This window comes from Periplaneta americana, chromosome 12, assembly GCF_040183065.1.
Source record: "Periplaneta americana isolate PAMFEO1 chromosome 12, P.americana_PAMFEO1_priV1, whole genome shotgun sequence".
NCBI lineage: Eukaryota > Metazoa > Arthropoda > Insecta > Blattodea > Blattidae > Periplaneta > Periplaneta americana.
In genome coordinates, this window is record NC_091128.1 from 44,497,008 (window position 1) to 44,515,208 (window position 18,201).

Below are 18,201 nucleotides of genomic sequence, written 5' to 3' on the forward strand. Positions count from 1 at the left end.
ATAACTTTTTATACTTTCTATTGTGTTTTGATGAATATGATTTTAACAACTACATCTTCTTTGGTATTTTGAAAATAATTCTTAAAATTAGCAATAACTTGTAATAGCCTACAATATAATCTTATAGCAAGTGTAATTGAGGTTCTAGTTGACTTTGTCTATACGGAAGAATGTGTGCTGTGACATTACATCCGTCTGCTGACACCTCGTGAGAAAAAAAAAATTAAAATACTCTTTATTTGGAATGCAGAGATGGTTTAATTAAATAATGTAGTACGTACTGTTGAATCTAATTAACATTTGAAAAAAATTATATAATGCATATTCTCTGTTATCACACCGTAGAAGATCTATATGACACAATGTCAGATATCAGATGAAGAAATGTCTCTCATAATATCCCAAGAACGCAGTATAAATTTTAACGTTTTGACGAAGCATAGAGCATTTGGTAAAAACATTTACAAGAACTGCTTGAACTAGATCAGTGCTATTATTAAGTAACAAATCCGATTTTGACTGCTTTTCCACCAAAATTATGCTGCATGTCTCTTGCAAGGAGCGAAAGTAGTTGCCGATAAGAGGATTGTTTGCCAGCTGTTGCGTAGCTTGAAAAGTCACTGCGGCCATATAATATCCGCTGTTGTTATCATAACGTTATGAACTACATTAGACAGAAAGATACGGATTGCAAATTTATCGTTAACCAGTGGCGGCTCCTGCGTATTTCTTAAGAGGAGGAAAGAAGTTAACAGCACGAAATGACACCTTCTTGAATGAAACATGCTACAAATTAGCCTACATGCATACATGTAAGACAACCTAGCAGCATTTTTCGAGCACATTACAGCATCATACGTGTTGGAAGAGACTATAGCTACTAACACGTAATCGGAACCGTTTTACGGAAATGAGAATGGGAAATATCTGAGGAAAGCGAGAACACTGCACCCACCCACGTGGTCTGTGTTGCCACATGTACATTTTACAACTTCAGTATCACATGCTTTTGAAGAATGTCAGTTCTTGTAAAGTCATACTACCATTATTGTTCAAAGCTGCCGGTAGCCGATTAATTTTTTATGTTAAAAATAATGCAGTATGGAGTACCTACTTTCAATCTGAAATAATTATATTTGTACAAAACTGACAACTTGGCTGTTGCCCTGTCTAGTAGACAATGAATGGAAGTGAATTTCAGGGGCCAAAAGATCTGCAATACTAACGTAGAACTACTTCCTCTTTGTTTTATATAAACCCAAATTAAACTTTCAAATATCCTTGAAAGTTTCAAACCATGAATGGTAGTCTATATAAAGTGCAATGAATACATTTTTGATTTATAATTAAAACAAAGTTTATATGGTGTATTTCACAGCTTTGCGTTCAACTGTTTTTATTGTGCCTCCTCCTAGATGTGTTATAGTCTGGTTGAATGCAGCATTGTTAGATGGCAGCGGTAGCGAGCTTGCTGCACGATCAGTCGGTTTCTATTTCCCACCCATAAGCTGATTCAGAGGAGGATCTCCTCCCTATCTGTTCATTCACTTGCTTTAAAACTCTGCTTCTTTCTCTGGCCGCTAATGCGCTGTTGTCTATATGTGTTTACTGCAGTAAAGGAGGAATGGATTGACTTTCCTCCACACAAACAATCTCGCATCTTTCTCACAGTTTTCGAGCAGCACATGAGCGCGCATCGTTTAAAACTCGATCAACCGAGGTTTTCTTATAGCTGAAAACTTAAAAATTATCGAATCTTCCTCGAATTTCAAGGCACATATTTTATTTGGTATTTACTTTCAAAAGAAGAAAAATGTGAGGAGGACGTTCCTCCCTTCCCTCCCCTGAGGAACCGCCACTGTCGTTAACTATTTTTTTTATCTTTGGAAGACAGTCTGCACTAATCCTAATCTATGAATATCAAACACTGAGTTCAACAAACTATCTTACAGTTTAATCATACTTACAACTATTGCTGGTATAATTAAACCATCTCTCATCTGTGAAGTTTCCCCACGAACCATCTGTAGGGAAATGCTTCACGCATTTCTGTGTCAGGACTCCCATGTAAATCTGAAGGCCGAGCACAGCGAAAACGAAGAGCGAAAACAGAAGCAGAAGCACCAAGTCCTTCAAACTCGTTATGGACAGAGACAGAGCGTCCACAATAGTTCTCCAGCCTGTAATAAAAGATTAAGCTTTCAATGAATTTATTGTTTACAGTGACTAATATCTATTTAGTTTAAAAATGAAACCGCTCTTAAACTGGAACACGGAGTTTTATGATTGATTGTCAGCAGCAGCAGAATCTCGAAGTCATTCTGTAGTGCGATACTAAGAGGATACTAAGGACTGAAGATACTCTTTAAGAGTGCAGACGGTCGTCTCATATGTTAATCTAAGAAATGTAATGATAAATGATAAGTTACTGACGGAATCCTTTCATTTAAAATTACAAGATACACATAACTTACTTATCGGAAATCATAATGCCAAGCAAACAATTCTCCCAGTAAGTCTACCCCATCCTACAGCATATAAATGATGTACTTGCACATGCCATTTATAAAGATGAACTATCAAAATCCCTAATTACTTTTCATGTATTTCTGTCTTACCTGGAACAATTGTGACAGTCCTCCAAGATCTGAGAACTCTGAATGCTCGCAAGGCATACAGGTGTCCAAGATCAACCACGAGCGTTATGTAACTGTCAGAAAGCAAATCAAAATAAATAAATAAATACAAACAAAGAATAAAGTAAGCAAATAAATTAACATAACACAACAAATATATAAATGAATAAACAAGCCAATAAATAAATAAATTGAGTGTATGTTTAGTCATCTGTCAAAAGACTGGTTGGAACTCACTAGTGACACCTATAATAATAGCTACTTACTTACAAATGGCTTTTAAGGAACCCGAAGGTTCATTGCCGCCCTCACATAAGCCCGCCATCGGTCCCTATCCTGTGCAAGATTAATCCAGTCTCTATCATCATATCCCACCTCCCTCAAATCCATTTTAATATTATCCTCCCATCTACGTCTCGGCCTCCCCATAGGTCTTTTTCCCTCCGGTCTCCCAACTAACACTCTATATGCATTTCTGGATTCGACCATACGTGCTACATGCCCTGCCCATCTCAAACGTCTGGATTTAATGTTCCTAATTATGTCAGGTGAAGAATACAATGCGTGCAGTTCTGTATTGTGTAACTTTCTCCATTCTCCTGTAACTTCATCCGCTTAGCCCCAAATATTTTCCTAAGCACCTTATTCTCAAACACCCTTAACCTATGTTCCTCTCTCAGAGTGAGAGTCCAAGTTTCACAACCATACAGAACAACCGGTAATATTACTGTTTTATAAATTCTAACTTTCAGATTTTTTGACAGCAGACTAGATGATAAAAGCTCCTCAACCGAACAATAACACTCATTTCCCATATTTATTCTGCGTTTAATTTCCTCCCGAGTGTCATTTATATTTGTTACTGTTGCTCCAAGATATTTGAATTTTTACACCCCTTCGAAGGATAAATCTCCAATTTTTATATTTCCATTTCGTACAATATTCTGGTGACGAGACATAATCAGATACTTTGTCTTTTCGGGATTTACTTCCAAACCGATCGCTTTACCTGCTTCCAGTAAAATTCCCGTGTTTTCCCTAATCGTTTGCGGATTTTCTCCTAACATATTCACGTCATCCGCATAGACAAGAAGCTGATGTAACCTGTTCAATTCCAAACCCTGCCTGTTATCCTGAACTTTCCTAATGCATGTTCTAAAGCGAAGTTAAAAAGTAAAGGTGATAGTGCATCTCCCTGCTTTAGCCCGCAGTGAATTGGAAAAGCATCAGATAGAAGCTGACCTATACGGACTGTGCACTATAATAATAATAATAATAATAATAATAATAATAATAATAATAATAATAATAATAATAATAATAATAATAATGATAATGATTTATTTAACCTGCAAGAGTTAAGGCCATAAGGCATCACTCATGAGACAACTAAGTCAGGAGATAATGGGGCCAGTTCCTTTCATTCTCCATCGCATACATCGCTGACTAATTACATATTTCACTAATCAGAATCAAATGTATCCATATACAATTTTGTTCTTTCTCTCACACATACCATCAAGTGAGATGTAGTGCCAGATAACAGATGTGCATATCAGCCAGAACCTTAATCAGAGGTAATAAATTGCTTATCAATTAAAAATTAACAGCAGAAGTTTATAGCAATGTCATGTGTCAGTCGTTTAGAAGATGCTTGCAGGTCATTCCTGGCCGATAAATAAAGATGCGCAGTAGCACAATGCACAGTCGCAAGTGAAAGTTTGCTGTGTGTGTATTTTCGGACCATCGGATCTGTGCCCCCGTAAGATATGCCAACTGAACCCCAATTCCTTCTCAGCCTCGGTAATTCATTTCTCTCCCTGCATTCCTGCCTCTCTCATTTCTATCTCTCTCCCTTTCTCTCCCCCATTAGTCACAATTTTCAGCCTTCTTGCAGGACAGTTTATTTGCACTTGCGGTCCAGTGTTGTCAATTCAATTGTAGCAAGGAGTGGCGAAAGAAATATTATTAAGCAAGTACTTAATAGCATTTTGCGATGAAGAGAAGCAAACAGGTCAATATCTCTTTCCTATAAATAAGGCAACGAAAAGAGCAGCTGCGATCACAGGTGAGACTTATTTTATTTCAATTGATTACGTATTAAAATTACTTAACTAATAATATTACAACATGTTACGTAATTTATATAGGCAGGTCAGAGCGCCTAATAAAGAAAATCAGGACAGAGGGAGTCTGTGCACGAGATGAAAAGCTAGAATCACCAGGGAAGAACAGACCACGGGAACCTTTAATTCTTGTAGATGATATGAACTGATGTATATTTTAAGAAGAAAGATACAAGAATTTTACACCGTGCAGAAAGGAGTACCGACATTGAAGAAATTACTGAAGGTTGCAAGAAAAGCAATAATTTCCATGGTTGGAGAGAAACGCTACGGAAAGTGATTCGAGACATGGGTTTCAGGTTTTAAAAATGTTGAAATACAAGATGTATTTTGATTGAAAGAAATGATATTGTAGCATTGAGGACCAGTTATTTATGACAACGTTTGACGGAAGTTTGGCAACATCCCTATTCGGCAAGGTTCGTGGCCTGCTGTTTGACGTGGTGGGAGGAAAGCGGGTAAAATGGAGTGAGTACAGGCGTTAATTTTTTCAAGAACGACGACAGCGCTAAAGGGGCACAGATCCGATGGTCCGAGAATACCTACATATCCTAACAGCGAGGTGTTTGTTATTCCTACATACTGTCGACCAAATTGTATTGATTCAATACTAGAGAGTGTTTCATGGGACATCCCACTTTTCAATTAGCTGTAACTCTGCATTGAAATGATGCACGAAATCAGAAGTTCAGCGGATACCGGCAGATGGAGATTGCCACTGATACATTGTTATAATGTTCGCAGTTGTTACATAACCATTCATATCTCAGGCTATGTAAATTCTCATAATACAAAGATATGGGCGTCAGAAAATCCTCAAGTGTGCCCGTAACGCCGGATGCACACAGAATCGGACGCGGCGCGGCTCTTCGCGACGTGACACTTTGCTTTATAGTGTCTCACAACGACTGGCGACAGCTTAAAACTGTCTGCTCGCCATAACTGATCTGCTGGCTGTATAGGTTTGGAAAACTGTCTTAACCTGTAATATGGGGACGATATGCTTTCGTGGTGCATTGTCACTCTTTTGGGAGAAGACAAACAGAATAAACGTAGATTTTGGGCAGTTCAACGGAATAAAATGCGTGATCTAATTTTGCTCATGCAAGAACTGAGAAGTGACGAGTAACTTTAAAAAATTTCACTAGAGTGAGCATCGCTACTTTTGATTATGTATGTATGTATGTATGTATGTATGTATGTATGTATGTATGTATGTATGTATGTATGTATGTATGTATGTATGTATGTATGTATGTATTTACACTCCAAGTGGGCAAGCACCCGGTGGCAGTGGTATACACAATATAAACAATACACAATACAATTATATACACAATACAATTTAACACAATAATTACAATTAATAATAATACATAAAATAACCTAATTAATAAGTGAATCTAATTGTACAATACAACCTACATATGTATAGGCCCTACATAAGTTTCACATTGGTACTGATAATATTCTTTCACTTTACTGTCATCTCACTCACTGTAGTGGCACTATGACGCATTTCACTGACATTATAGAACACATTTCATTTACACTATAAGTTATCACTGATCGAAACTATTCACTGCACTGTAAAACCATAACTTCACTGGCTCACCACGCTTCACTGATACAACAGTTCAAATAAGACAAATACTTACACCCTTATGCATACTTATAAACATAACTACATTTTAAATAATTTACAATTCAAACCAAGGGAGTAACTTGTGACGCTAAATAAATATATATCACCTTAAAAAATTAAATGTTAAATGTCATCTTAATTTTAATTTATACTTTATACACAACTTTTTAAGTTATTTTTGAATCTCCTTAAGGAAGGACAGCCCTCAAAGGCCGATGCAGGTAGGTCATTCCAATCATTTATAGTTCTATTTAGAAATGAGAATTTACCTACATCCGATTTCTGTTTCCTACATTTGATTTAAAAATCATGATCGTTTCTACCATAGTACGTTGGCTTTTCTAACCGAGCCGTTATGTCTATCCTTGCTTTCTGACCTAGATGTGCTGTATACAATGATGTTATTCTAGTTTTCCTACGTCTGTTTTCCAAAGTTCCTCATTCAAGTTCTTTTATCGTATTGTTTCCATCTTCTCTTTTACCTTTATCAAATTTAGCTGCCTTATACTGGATTCTTTCTAAGGAATTTACCTGATATATTCTATAGGGATCCCAACATGTAGTTCCGTATTCCATTAACGGTCGCACTAACGTTAGATATGCTATTTCCCTCGATTTGGAGCTAGCCTTTATGAAGATTCTCATAATAAAGTGAAGTGCCCTCCATGCTTTACTATTTACTATGAACTACATTAAATCAATAGTGATAGTATACAGCAGAGAAGTAGACCTACTATAAATTGTTATTAGTTATTATTCATCTGGTACTTTAATCTCATTTGCAATTTCCCCCACATTATTGTCGTGATATTGTTTCGAAATGGGATTGCACAGAACAGGTCTTTATTGTACTTAATTAATTTATCCGCATCGAGCTCCATTGTGAATAATGTGCACTACACAACAACGGTATCTGTAGATTATGGAAGCTTGTAATCGTGGACATGGCTACTCACGCATGCGCAGTACGCTGCAGGCATCAGACCGTCTGCTCGCGACCAGCACCCGGCCTGACATCACTTCATTCAGAAAAATTGAAGTGTGATGTGCAATATTCGGTCACAGGATCATTGGACCAATTTCCTTCGAATAAACTATCAATATACTGACGTAAGAACATTTTCACGTACTTCATAGAGCAGCTAGACGACATCGAACTTACGCAGGAATATTTCAAACAGGATGGCGCCAAATGCCACATCTCTAATGATTCCATGGCACACATCAGCAGTTTCTTTGGAGATATTGTTATCTCTTCAGCTTTCTGGTCTCCAAGATCACCAGACTTGACATCAGCGGATTATTTTCTATGAGGATATCTCAAGGAAGAAGTCTACAGAAACAGACCACGAATCATTCAGGATCTCCGGACAACAAATAGTATCGAATGGAAAAACCAAATAATTATGCTATTTAAAATACCGAACTGTTCAATGATATGGACACAATCCAATGAATTATAAATATCAATTGAAAGGTACACGATGATAATCGCGTCTTTGCAATGATTCTTGCAACTTCTGGATGGCTCAATATTATCTGTATTTCATGACCCAGAGCCTTCCACCCGAGAAAAACTCGTACATTCATTAAATCGAACACTGCACCACTCCACGAGACGGAAGAGCTTTGCATACTGACTATGGCGCCAGGCGTTCAGTAGCAATATATAATTTCTATTTTTTTAACCGGTTATGCACGACTCTAGATACTAACTAATGAGAGAATGTCAGAAACGCTTAACTAATGGCGGCCACTTCACTGACAAGGCCGTTTCGCAGGTTGCCATATCAACCAGGCGCTTTATCTGCAATTTTCTTTTAAGGCAGTGGTCGTCACAGATTGCATAATATAAAATACAGCCCGCAATACACAGCAAAGGGGAAGGTAGGAGGGGAGGATAACCAAACTGCTCAACATTGAATGAACAAGTGATGATCTATTCTGTTTTACCCCTCCGCCCTGCTTGTGTATTAAGAGGTTGAGTCGCGAGTCAAAAAATGTCCACCTTTTCATGAACAATATATTCTTTTGTTTTACCCTTAAAAATATTTTGAGGTCTACAGATACCCCTCGAAAAATTGCAGAGACTTGCGACCCTTAGAATACTTTCTTCGGCAGTCATTTCCAACGTTGTGCGCGCTTCAAATCCCATGCAATTTCTGATGTTTAACTCCATTTTTCTCAATTTTTAGTTTATGCTCTTTTGCCCTTGTTTAAAACATATTTCCTTCCACAAACGTTGAGATAGCTGCATGAAATTTTTTCTACGCCTCCCTAAATCTATACTTTATGAAAGTTCAGAAGATCATCTCAGTAGGATTTCAAAGGTATTTAAAAAGAAAATAATTTGTACAGTTGTGGCAATTTTTTTCTCATTTTGGTTACAGTAATCTCAATAATATTTTTATGCTCGACCATGCCGAAATGTACTAATTATACATCTGGTAGCAGTCCTTTAATGCATGTCATTAAAGTACACCTACTCATTAAAGTACAAGTCTTCAGCCAATGATAACTCAGCTTACATGTGTTCAGCCAATGACAAGTCAGCTTTGTACCGTTATAAAACCGCAAGTATCGATTATTCTCGGATATGCAATCGAAAGAGAATTAGCGAAAAGTCACGGAGGCTGGAAATCCAATACTGTCGCAGAAGGTTATGTTCTGTTACTATAATAATTAGCGTTAATTGTAAATAATATTCAAATAAATTCAATCTGTCATCTCGTTTTTCAATGTCGAATTCAATAATCAAGGTTATAACATTATAATATTATCAAGTTTAACGGGACTACGTCAAGGTCAATGACATTATTGTTCCTCGGAAAAAATCAATACTTTCGCGTCTGCGCACATCTCACAATTCACGACCTAGAACAAGGTCACTTCCGATCTTGTCAGTTACAAATAAAATGTATACATCTGAATACCGGTAATTTCAAGTTAGAAATATGGTCGAGCATAAAAAGTCGTATGAAACTCGCCTATAATGGTAATTAAGAAGCTCGTATGAAAATTATGAAACTCGCTTGCGCTCGTTTCATAAATATCCATACTCGATTCTTAAATACTATCATTATAGGCTCGTTGCATAATGTACTATTAAACAGAAGTAATGCACACACTTAAAATTTCTATGTCAATTATTATTAATAAGAGTGTCAAAATTAATTCTTGTGAAGCACTTTAAAAATTCACAAAATGTTTACCAATTCACCTGAAAATTTGTATGTATACTATTTATATGCCAGAAAATGTAAGTGCAAAAAATTAAAACTGTAGGTTCAATATTTTAAAAATTTTCAAATTTCATTTGAATGTAGTCTACCCTTCTTCTATTCGCCCTTTGTTCCAGTTGCAAACACACACATTTATCATCATATTTTATAGTTCTACAAAGTGAGAGAAATTGCTATCTACCTACCGAACTACCCAACTTTCGCACCTACATCAACGAAATACCCTTTTTACTCATTTCTGTTAGGAGTTGAGTAAATCTCAGGGAGGGATTAGCTCAATGGAGAAAATCCATGACACCATCTAGAATCCGATCTTTCGGCTTGAAACACAACGCCTTAACCAAGACAGTACCGCCTTATCGACTTAGGGAATATGTCAGATATTTACGCTATTGTGTTTGCGAATTAAATTTTTTACTCTTCTAGTGAACAAAAAATGAATTTTATAAAATGAGAAGACTCCCACTTGTTAAATTTCTGTGCTTTATACAAATTCATATTTCAATGCGATTTTTTATTCTCCTTAGTTGCAGTTTTAAGTATCTATATCTATACTAATAATAAATCTGTAAGCGAAATGTTTCTGGTAATTTTCGCTTTTCCAAAAATAATTGGTGTTAACATGTATAATTAACCATCCTGAAACCAAAAATCGCTTTTTTGACATTTTTTTTCTATGTCTCTCTGTCTGTCTGTCTGTCTGGATGTTTGTTACCTTTTCACGCGATAATGGCTGACTGGATTTCGATGAAAATTTGAATATAAATTAAGTTCGTTGTAACTTAGATTGTAGGCTATATGGCATTCAAAATAATTTATTTAAAAGGGGGGTTATAAGGGGGCCTGAATTAAATAAACCGTAATATCTCGCTTATTATTGACTTTTGTGAAAAATGTTACATAACCGAAGTTTCTTTAAAAATGATTTCCGATAAGTTTTATTCCAGGCAGAATTTTGATAGGACTGATATTTAAGGATAAACAAGAGTTTTAAAATAACAATACAATACATTTCCACCGCCGCCTCAGATTACAGTGTCGTTGTTCTGTAACTTCTATGTGCAAAATATTAAATTTTTTAGTAGGAAGAAAAACAAATTTATTCATTCTATGGCAGTAGTGCATAGGAGATCGTGAATTCTTATATTTTCGAAAGAAAGAAATATAATTAAGTTATATATAGTAGATTTATTATTTGCTGCATCACTATTTAAGTTATTGAAAATCGATATGTGACATAGGAGTTATTGCAGGAACGACGATGATGGCTACAATGAAATCAAAACAAATGACTCAGTCTATTTAAGGCGGCCTTGAGGTTTATCAGTATTAATATACAGAGAATATTTTGTGTGTTTGTATGAAGTAATCTCAGAAGCTAATTAACCTTCACTATTTGAAATTTATAGTTTCTTTAGATGGATGTGATGCTACAAATGAGGACTGAGGTAAGATGAAAAGAAATCTGTACGCACAGAAAACTTGATATTCTGTCGAAATATTGTATAACTTGATTATTGCAACTTTATTTGGTCCACATAAAATACTCTGATTTTATACACTCATTTTACCATAGAGATCACTGGAGCTGAGTTATTTTAAAAGGTGTCATGAAATGGCGTTTCTGCGCTCATAATTTACCCATATTCGTTTCCTGTGTTTCTTAAAATAATATTTATGTAGGGTATCTCATTTTTTTTATTTGCATAAACAATGATATACAACCGAGCGTGTTGGCTCAGGCGGTAGCATTTGAGACACGCATTCGGGGGTCTCGGGTTCAAACCCCGTGGCCGACCAATCTGACTGAGGTTTTTCATGATTTCCCTTAGTCATCAAGGCAAATGCCGGATTGGAAAGATACATGCCGTTATTCATCACCGCCTCAATTACCAATACCAAAAACATTAATCAAAGTCTATAATCAGTTACATGAACACAAGCCATTTACAACACACAATAGAAATAGGAACTCAACAAGGGTAAAAACGGCCTGCTGATATACCCAAACATTCTAAACACGCTTCATGACCACAGATGTTAAGGCGTGAATAAAATAAACTTAACAAAAAAAAATAAAAGAAAAAGATGCATAGTAAGGTTAACATAAAAATGATCTTCGTACACAATCAACTCTATTAATTTGGAGTGATTTATTAAAGGATGCATTCAAGACTAATTTAGAAAAATGTTAAACGAATTATATTTGCACCAAATGAGTGGTCTCTGGACCAAAATGATAGCATTTTAATTATTTAAATACAATTTAAATTAAGTAGCATATTGAACGATTTATTCTTCTATCAAACACGAATGTTCCCTGGACCCAATGTACTATTTTAATTATGTAATTACTTTATATTTATTTATAATAAGTGCAGCGGAGCGCACGGATACAGCTACTCTGAAATATAATTAATAACCTAACATTCTATCTTATGTTATCACATCACATTAGATAGAAATGTAGGGGAGAGTTGGGTAGTATCGGACATCACAGAAACGTAACCATGCCATTCAGGTACTATCATCTGGTTGTAGATGAAAAAAACTCACTTTCCGGTATTACCCGATGTCCGATACTACCCAACTCTCCCCTAAGTAAAACTGAATCATCAGACTTACCCTATTAACGTGACTAAGAAGTCCAGCCAATTCCACGGATCTCTGAGATAGGCGAATGGATGAAGAATAAAGCCTCTCGCCAGTACCTTAACAACCACTTCGATTGTGTAGATACTTAGGAAGACAAGCCTGTAAAATAGAAACCATTCATGAAGTTTCAGTGATAACACAGATAGTATTTAATATATGTGTTACCCTAGATCATATAATGTAACAGGTTGCTCATCGCTGTGTTAAAATCGGCAAGCATTTTGAAGAGAACAACCGCCAGGATCGCCACCTGTCCGCCGTAAACGAACACGAGATGGCAGTAAATTCGCTAATGCAATTCAAATGGGAATTCCATAATTGCACCACATCTCTATTCTGCCTATGTTCACGACATGCCACGCTCTGCTAATTGTAAATTAGGATTATATGCAGACGATACTGTGTATTACACAAGTGACTTCAACATCAGCAATGCCCACATCAAGTTACAAACACAACTCAATGCTCTAGAAACGTGGCTTACAAATTGTAGAGTAAAAGTAAATATTGAAAAAAACACAAGCTATCATATTCACCCATAGGAATTCACCAAAAGAATTTCAAATAACTTTTCTCGAAAGTTGCTGTATCATCCTAACCCTCTCATTCGAGCTCTAGCTACCTCAAGCGAAATTTGATTAATTAAATGTCTTCAAGAAAAGGATAACTAAGTTAGAACCAAAAATCATTTTAATATCTCCTTATATTACTTTAAAGTAAAAGCCTTAAAAGCTTTATATAAGGCTGAAACTTACGTAAAAATCAACATCATGACAATAAAAAAAAAATGGGAGTTATGACGTGACTCCTTATGTAACAACTAGATGGCAGCATAGTAAACCCGGCTGTAGGGCTCTGAATCCTGCATTCACGACTGGCCTACGCCTATGTTCATTACACAACGGAGTGGGCCATGAAAAATATAGCTCTCCTTGGCAACGGTTTCTTGTTATTGGATTTGTATATTTCATACTAGAAATAAAAGTGTGTCTGAGTTTGATTTACTTATTATATTGTAATCATACTACAATATTAGACTTCGTCACCTAAATGACCGGAAGCTAAACTTCTGGGACAGTCGTTTCTCTCCAATAGGTATGCCGCTCAATGATCTATTGAGGCTTTTGTTAATTGGTTCAGCAAAAGCGGCAATGATACGTGTTTTAATAGCGTCATACCTGTCCGTGGCTGGTGGGGATTTAATTAAATCAGCTATAATTGGAATAAACGTATGATCAGCATTACTTACTATACTGGGTGTTCATTTCAAAGTGTGTCATGACGTCACTGTTGGTGAGTCAGCGATTTGAAGCGAGTTTCAGCTTTTATGTCAGAGAAGTTGTCTATAAATCAAGGAGTTCAATCTGAACTTAAGAACGTGTACGGTATAACTTGAACGTCGTAGCAACAGATGGCGGTCTGTACGGTCTGTGTGCCACCATAACCTCTTTCGAACTGTGTTTTGCGCTGGCAAGTCGTACCCAGGGTATTTGTTATCATCGGTTGCGTACGGCAACATTCCACAATACATATCAAATGCTCCGTGTCCATGTTGACCGTCAAAGTTAATGTCAACAAATACTGTACGTAAGTAATTGTCTTAACCCTCTCCCCATATCCCGACAGTAAGAAAAAAACTCACCTCAGTACGTGTTTTCAAACAGTTCACATTCCTGCCACTGCAGGCGTTACCGTAAGTATCGGTAAGTACTCTTCAGAATGAACGCCGTACTTGGTAGGCAACTTCTCTTGCATATAGGTTATACGCCTTTGCGGAGATGTAGGAAGATTGAATTCTCTAGGCTCATCGGGCTAGCCACATGACGACATACAGCGAGCCATGGCACACTTTGAACTGAACACCCAGTATATTGGAATTTTGCTTGATCTCGAGTAATCCCTGCGAAACTGAGAGTATTTTCCACCACTGCAAACCACAGATCTGGATCGTCCTTGTAGAATGGAGGTGGCTTCTCAATACGTTGTGCACACATAACGACTCTGTCACCACTACCAGTTGATAAAGAACTTTGCTCTGTATCTTCGTGTATGTTCGCTGTTTCCATCACATCGGGATCACCAATATTGTAGTGTGAATACAATATAATAAGTGAATCAAACTCAGAAACAGTTTTATTTCTAGTATGAAATATACAAATCCAATAACAACAAACCGTTGCCAAGGAGAGCTATATTTTTCATGGCCCACTCTGTTGTGTAATGAACACAGGCGTAGGCCAGTTGTGAATGCAGAACTCAGAGCCCTACACTGCAAAAGTTGTTACCATCAAAGTCTATAAGGCCGAGCAATCTAGGTATATATGAACTAGAGTGTTACATAACTTTAAAATTCAGAGCCACGATGTTTTTGACGCACATCGGGTTGATGCATATTTTATATAAACAAAATACAAAGCTAAGCAATATATTCTCCTGCACTGTTTAAGACTGATCATCATTCCTACTCCACGCCCGAAGAGACATCGTGGTAGTTTGTAGCTGAAGAAATGTCAATCGAATTTTCAAGAGCAGGTTCGTTTTTGAAGGACATTCCCAGAGATTACCGAATAGTGAGAGGAAAAGATGAAAATCTGATGGAATAAGATCAGGAGAATAGGATGCATGCAGAATAACCTTCCAACTGAGCTCAAGGATAACAGATTTTACAATGTTGGCAGTATGTGAAGCGCCATTAGCACGCTGCAAAGTCACTTTATGCAGTTGTCCCGGTCGTTTTTCTTGAATTACGGTCTCAAGGAGACTGAGTTGTTGACAATAATTATCAGCAGTGATATTCTTGGAAGCAATTCATAGTTGATGAAGCTTTCTTTGTCCCATATCCTTAACATTATCTTACGTGGATGGGCACCAGATTTTACATTGGGAGTTGTTTTCTTACTGGATCTCAACCATTCTTTTCTGTGCTTGATATTGATGTAAATGCATGATTTGGGATGAAAACGATAGATGTTCTTGACGAGCTAAAAGATTAAGAGCAAGCAAAGAACCACAAATGGTAACACGCTGATTTTTGTTGTTTTCACTCAAAACATAAGGCACCCACAAATTACACTCTGAGCTTTGTCGATGGAATGCAAATGTCGTGCGATGTTTGATTTATCAAGACTAATTGTAGTAACTTTCGAGGAATATGAATTTTATTGACATCGTACAAAATTTTGTCCAATGTCCCTTTCAGAAGATTAGCTTCATATGCAGATGAAATTATTGGGATACATCAATGTTGTTCTTTTTAGTAGGTTATTTTATGACGCTTTATCAACATCTTAAGTTATTTAGCGTCTGAAAGATATGAAGATGATAATGCCGGTGAAATGAGTCTGGGTTCCAGCACCGAAAGTTACCTAGCATTTCCTCATATTGAGTTGAGAGAAAACCCGGAAAAAACCTCAACCAGGTAAAGTGGCTCGACCGGGACTCGAACCCGGACCACGTGGTTTCGTGGCCAGACGCGCTAATCGTTACTCCGCAGGTGTGGACTATAGGCTGTAGAAAAGAAATTAAACGTATAATAAATATGGGAAATGCCTGCTATTTTTCGGTTGAGAAGCTTTTGTCATCTAGTCTGCTTTCAAAAAAACTGAAAGTTATAATTTATAAAACAATAAATTACAGGTTGTTCTTTATGGTTGTGAAACTTGGACTCTCACTCTAACAGAGGTTAAAAGTTTTTAAGAATAATGTGCTTAGGAAAATATTTGGGGCTAACAGGGATGAAATTACAGCAGAATGAAGAAATTTACACAACGCATAACCGCAAACATTGTATTCTTCACCTGACATAATTAGGAACATTAAATCCAGACGTCTGAGAAGGGCAGGGCATGTAGCCCGTATGGATAAATACAGAAATACATATAGAGTGTTAATTGGAAATCCTTAGGAAAAATACATTTGAGAAGGCCGAGACGTAGATGAGAGATGAGCCAGACCCAACCATCTGAGGTCAACAAAGAGAAACAACATATTTATAAGCCTACTATTCCGTATTTTCGAGAAAAATATCAGATGGAAGGCACCTGGGAAGTACATGGTTTAATGATCGGAGCGAGGGGCACCATCCCACGATCAACTGTAAACACTATCAAAACATTTGGAATCCATGACATAATTCCAAAAATAATTACTTCTAGCATTAAAGGGTCTGTGGCGATTCTGAAAAATCATTTATACGGAATATCATAATCCCCCCCTTTCTATCCGTTAGTGTGAGATTGTTAAATATATGTACAAATTTATTATTTCTTAAATTTAAGGTCCTAGTTCACATTTAATTTGACTCATCTATTATTATTTTGTGTTTTTGGCAACCCAGGATGCCTGGGCAGACTATTTCTTGGAAATAAATTATATATTATACACTTACTCCAGAATGTAGGTTGTCTGTGTTGCGGGCATTATCATGAAGATGCAATGGATCAGAATCGTGATCATGATGAAGTAGGAGAAAATGGGCTGAACCAATGTGGAGATGGCGACTCGTCGAATAGGAGTGAATGGGTCCAGCATCCACAGGGATTTTTCACCGCTGAACCGGAAAATATCCCCTGCTTTGGTAACCACCACGAACGTCTGTAAATTGAAAATTTACTGTTACTTACCATGTAACATTAATTTACTATCGTACAGTTCTACAAATCTGTGTACACATAAATGATTATTACAAAATTAGTATTAAGGGGAGAGGATGGTATTTATTGGTGAAAAATGAGTAAATTTTCAAAAGAAAAATCTTTAAAATACTCTGTGATATGTGTGGAATGCATAGCATAACATTTTGTGGGCATTTGTGCCCTTATCGGATAATGAGTCGCCATTTTTAAACTTCCTGTGTTATGGATTTTTAAATCACTCGCCCACTTATATTGTTGTTTCCGGTAAATTAAATTTTGAAAAAAAAAAAAACAAATTTTGCTTTAAAATACCCTTTGATATGTGTGGAATGCATTTCATAACATTCTGTGGGTATTTGTGCCCTTATCGGATGTTGAGACGCCATTTTTAAACTTCCTGCGCTATGGATTTTTAAATCACACGCCCGCTTTTATCGGTGTCCAGTCACTTCATTTTTTTTTGCTACATTGCCAGACAAAAATGGATATAATTTCTGAACTATTAAAGATGCATGTATGAAATTTAGAAAACACATTCTTTAGACTATTAGGAGACTTTTCTCTGTAACAGAATTTTGTTAATTTATTTCATTTTAAAAATACGTGCGTTTGTTTGCAAGAAAGCAAACCAGAAAATTGTTATTAAATTTTAATTGTTTATTTTACAAACGTAGGGACTAATATCAAAATTCTGTTACAGACATTTTGTAGAACATGCTTTTGCAAATACATTGCAAAAAACGGTTTGAATCTATCTTTAAAAACGGTTTAGATATATCGGTTTTAGTACAATCCTGCATTGGGTATATTTTTTTTTTCAAATTTGGGCCCCAATTTTTTTTTATTTTTATTTGGTTGTGTTGCCATAGCTATGAGCTCTCTACATACAAAAAATTAATATTTTACACCAAATAGGAAAAAAGTTTAAAAAAACACCATCCCCTCCCTTAAAATAGCGTGCAATGGAAATTTTTCTACTCCAAAAAATTTAGAATACTTCGCGACTAATATTTTCGCTCTGTGTTCACTCCCAAGTGGATGTTCCCTTAGGGTACGTGCAAGACGGAGCCTGGTTGGTAGTTGGTAGCCTGACCGGTTACCTAGTCGGAAGGAATGCCCGAACATTATGCAATAGAGACTGCAAGACGAGACCTAGTCGGTAGACTGCTACATAGTCTGTTAGCTCGTTGGTAGCTCTTAGAATGAATCCCCCCTTTTTTTCAGCTACCAACCACCTAAATGTCTTTAATGCGCATGCGTCCA

General features: G+C 36.5%; 1 protein-coding gene across 2 annotated transcripts in view; it reads right to left on the reverse strand.

Annotated features, from left to right (window-relative positions):
- The window catches only part of LOC138710361 (sodium channel protein PaFPC1), a 177,181-nt gene that overhangs the window by 145,383 nt on the left and 13,597 nt on the right, over positions 1-18,201 (reverse strand). For both annotated transcript variants that reach the window (XM_069841199.1, XM_069841200.1), the window contains exons 3-6: positions 16,692-16,897; positions 12,275-12,403; positions 2,619-2,710; positions 1,968-2,180 (exon numbers count right to left, since the gene is read on the reverse strand). In XM_069841199.1, the coding sequence (XP_069697300.1) occupies positions 1,968-2,180; positions 2,619-2,710; positions 12,275-12,403; positions 16,692-16,897 (640 nt within the window). The remainder of the gene's footprint in view (positions 1-1,967; positions 2,181-2,618; positions 2,711-12,274; positions 12,404-16,691; positions 16,898-18,201) is intronic.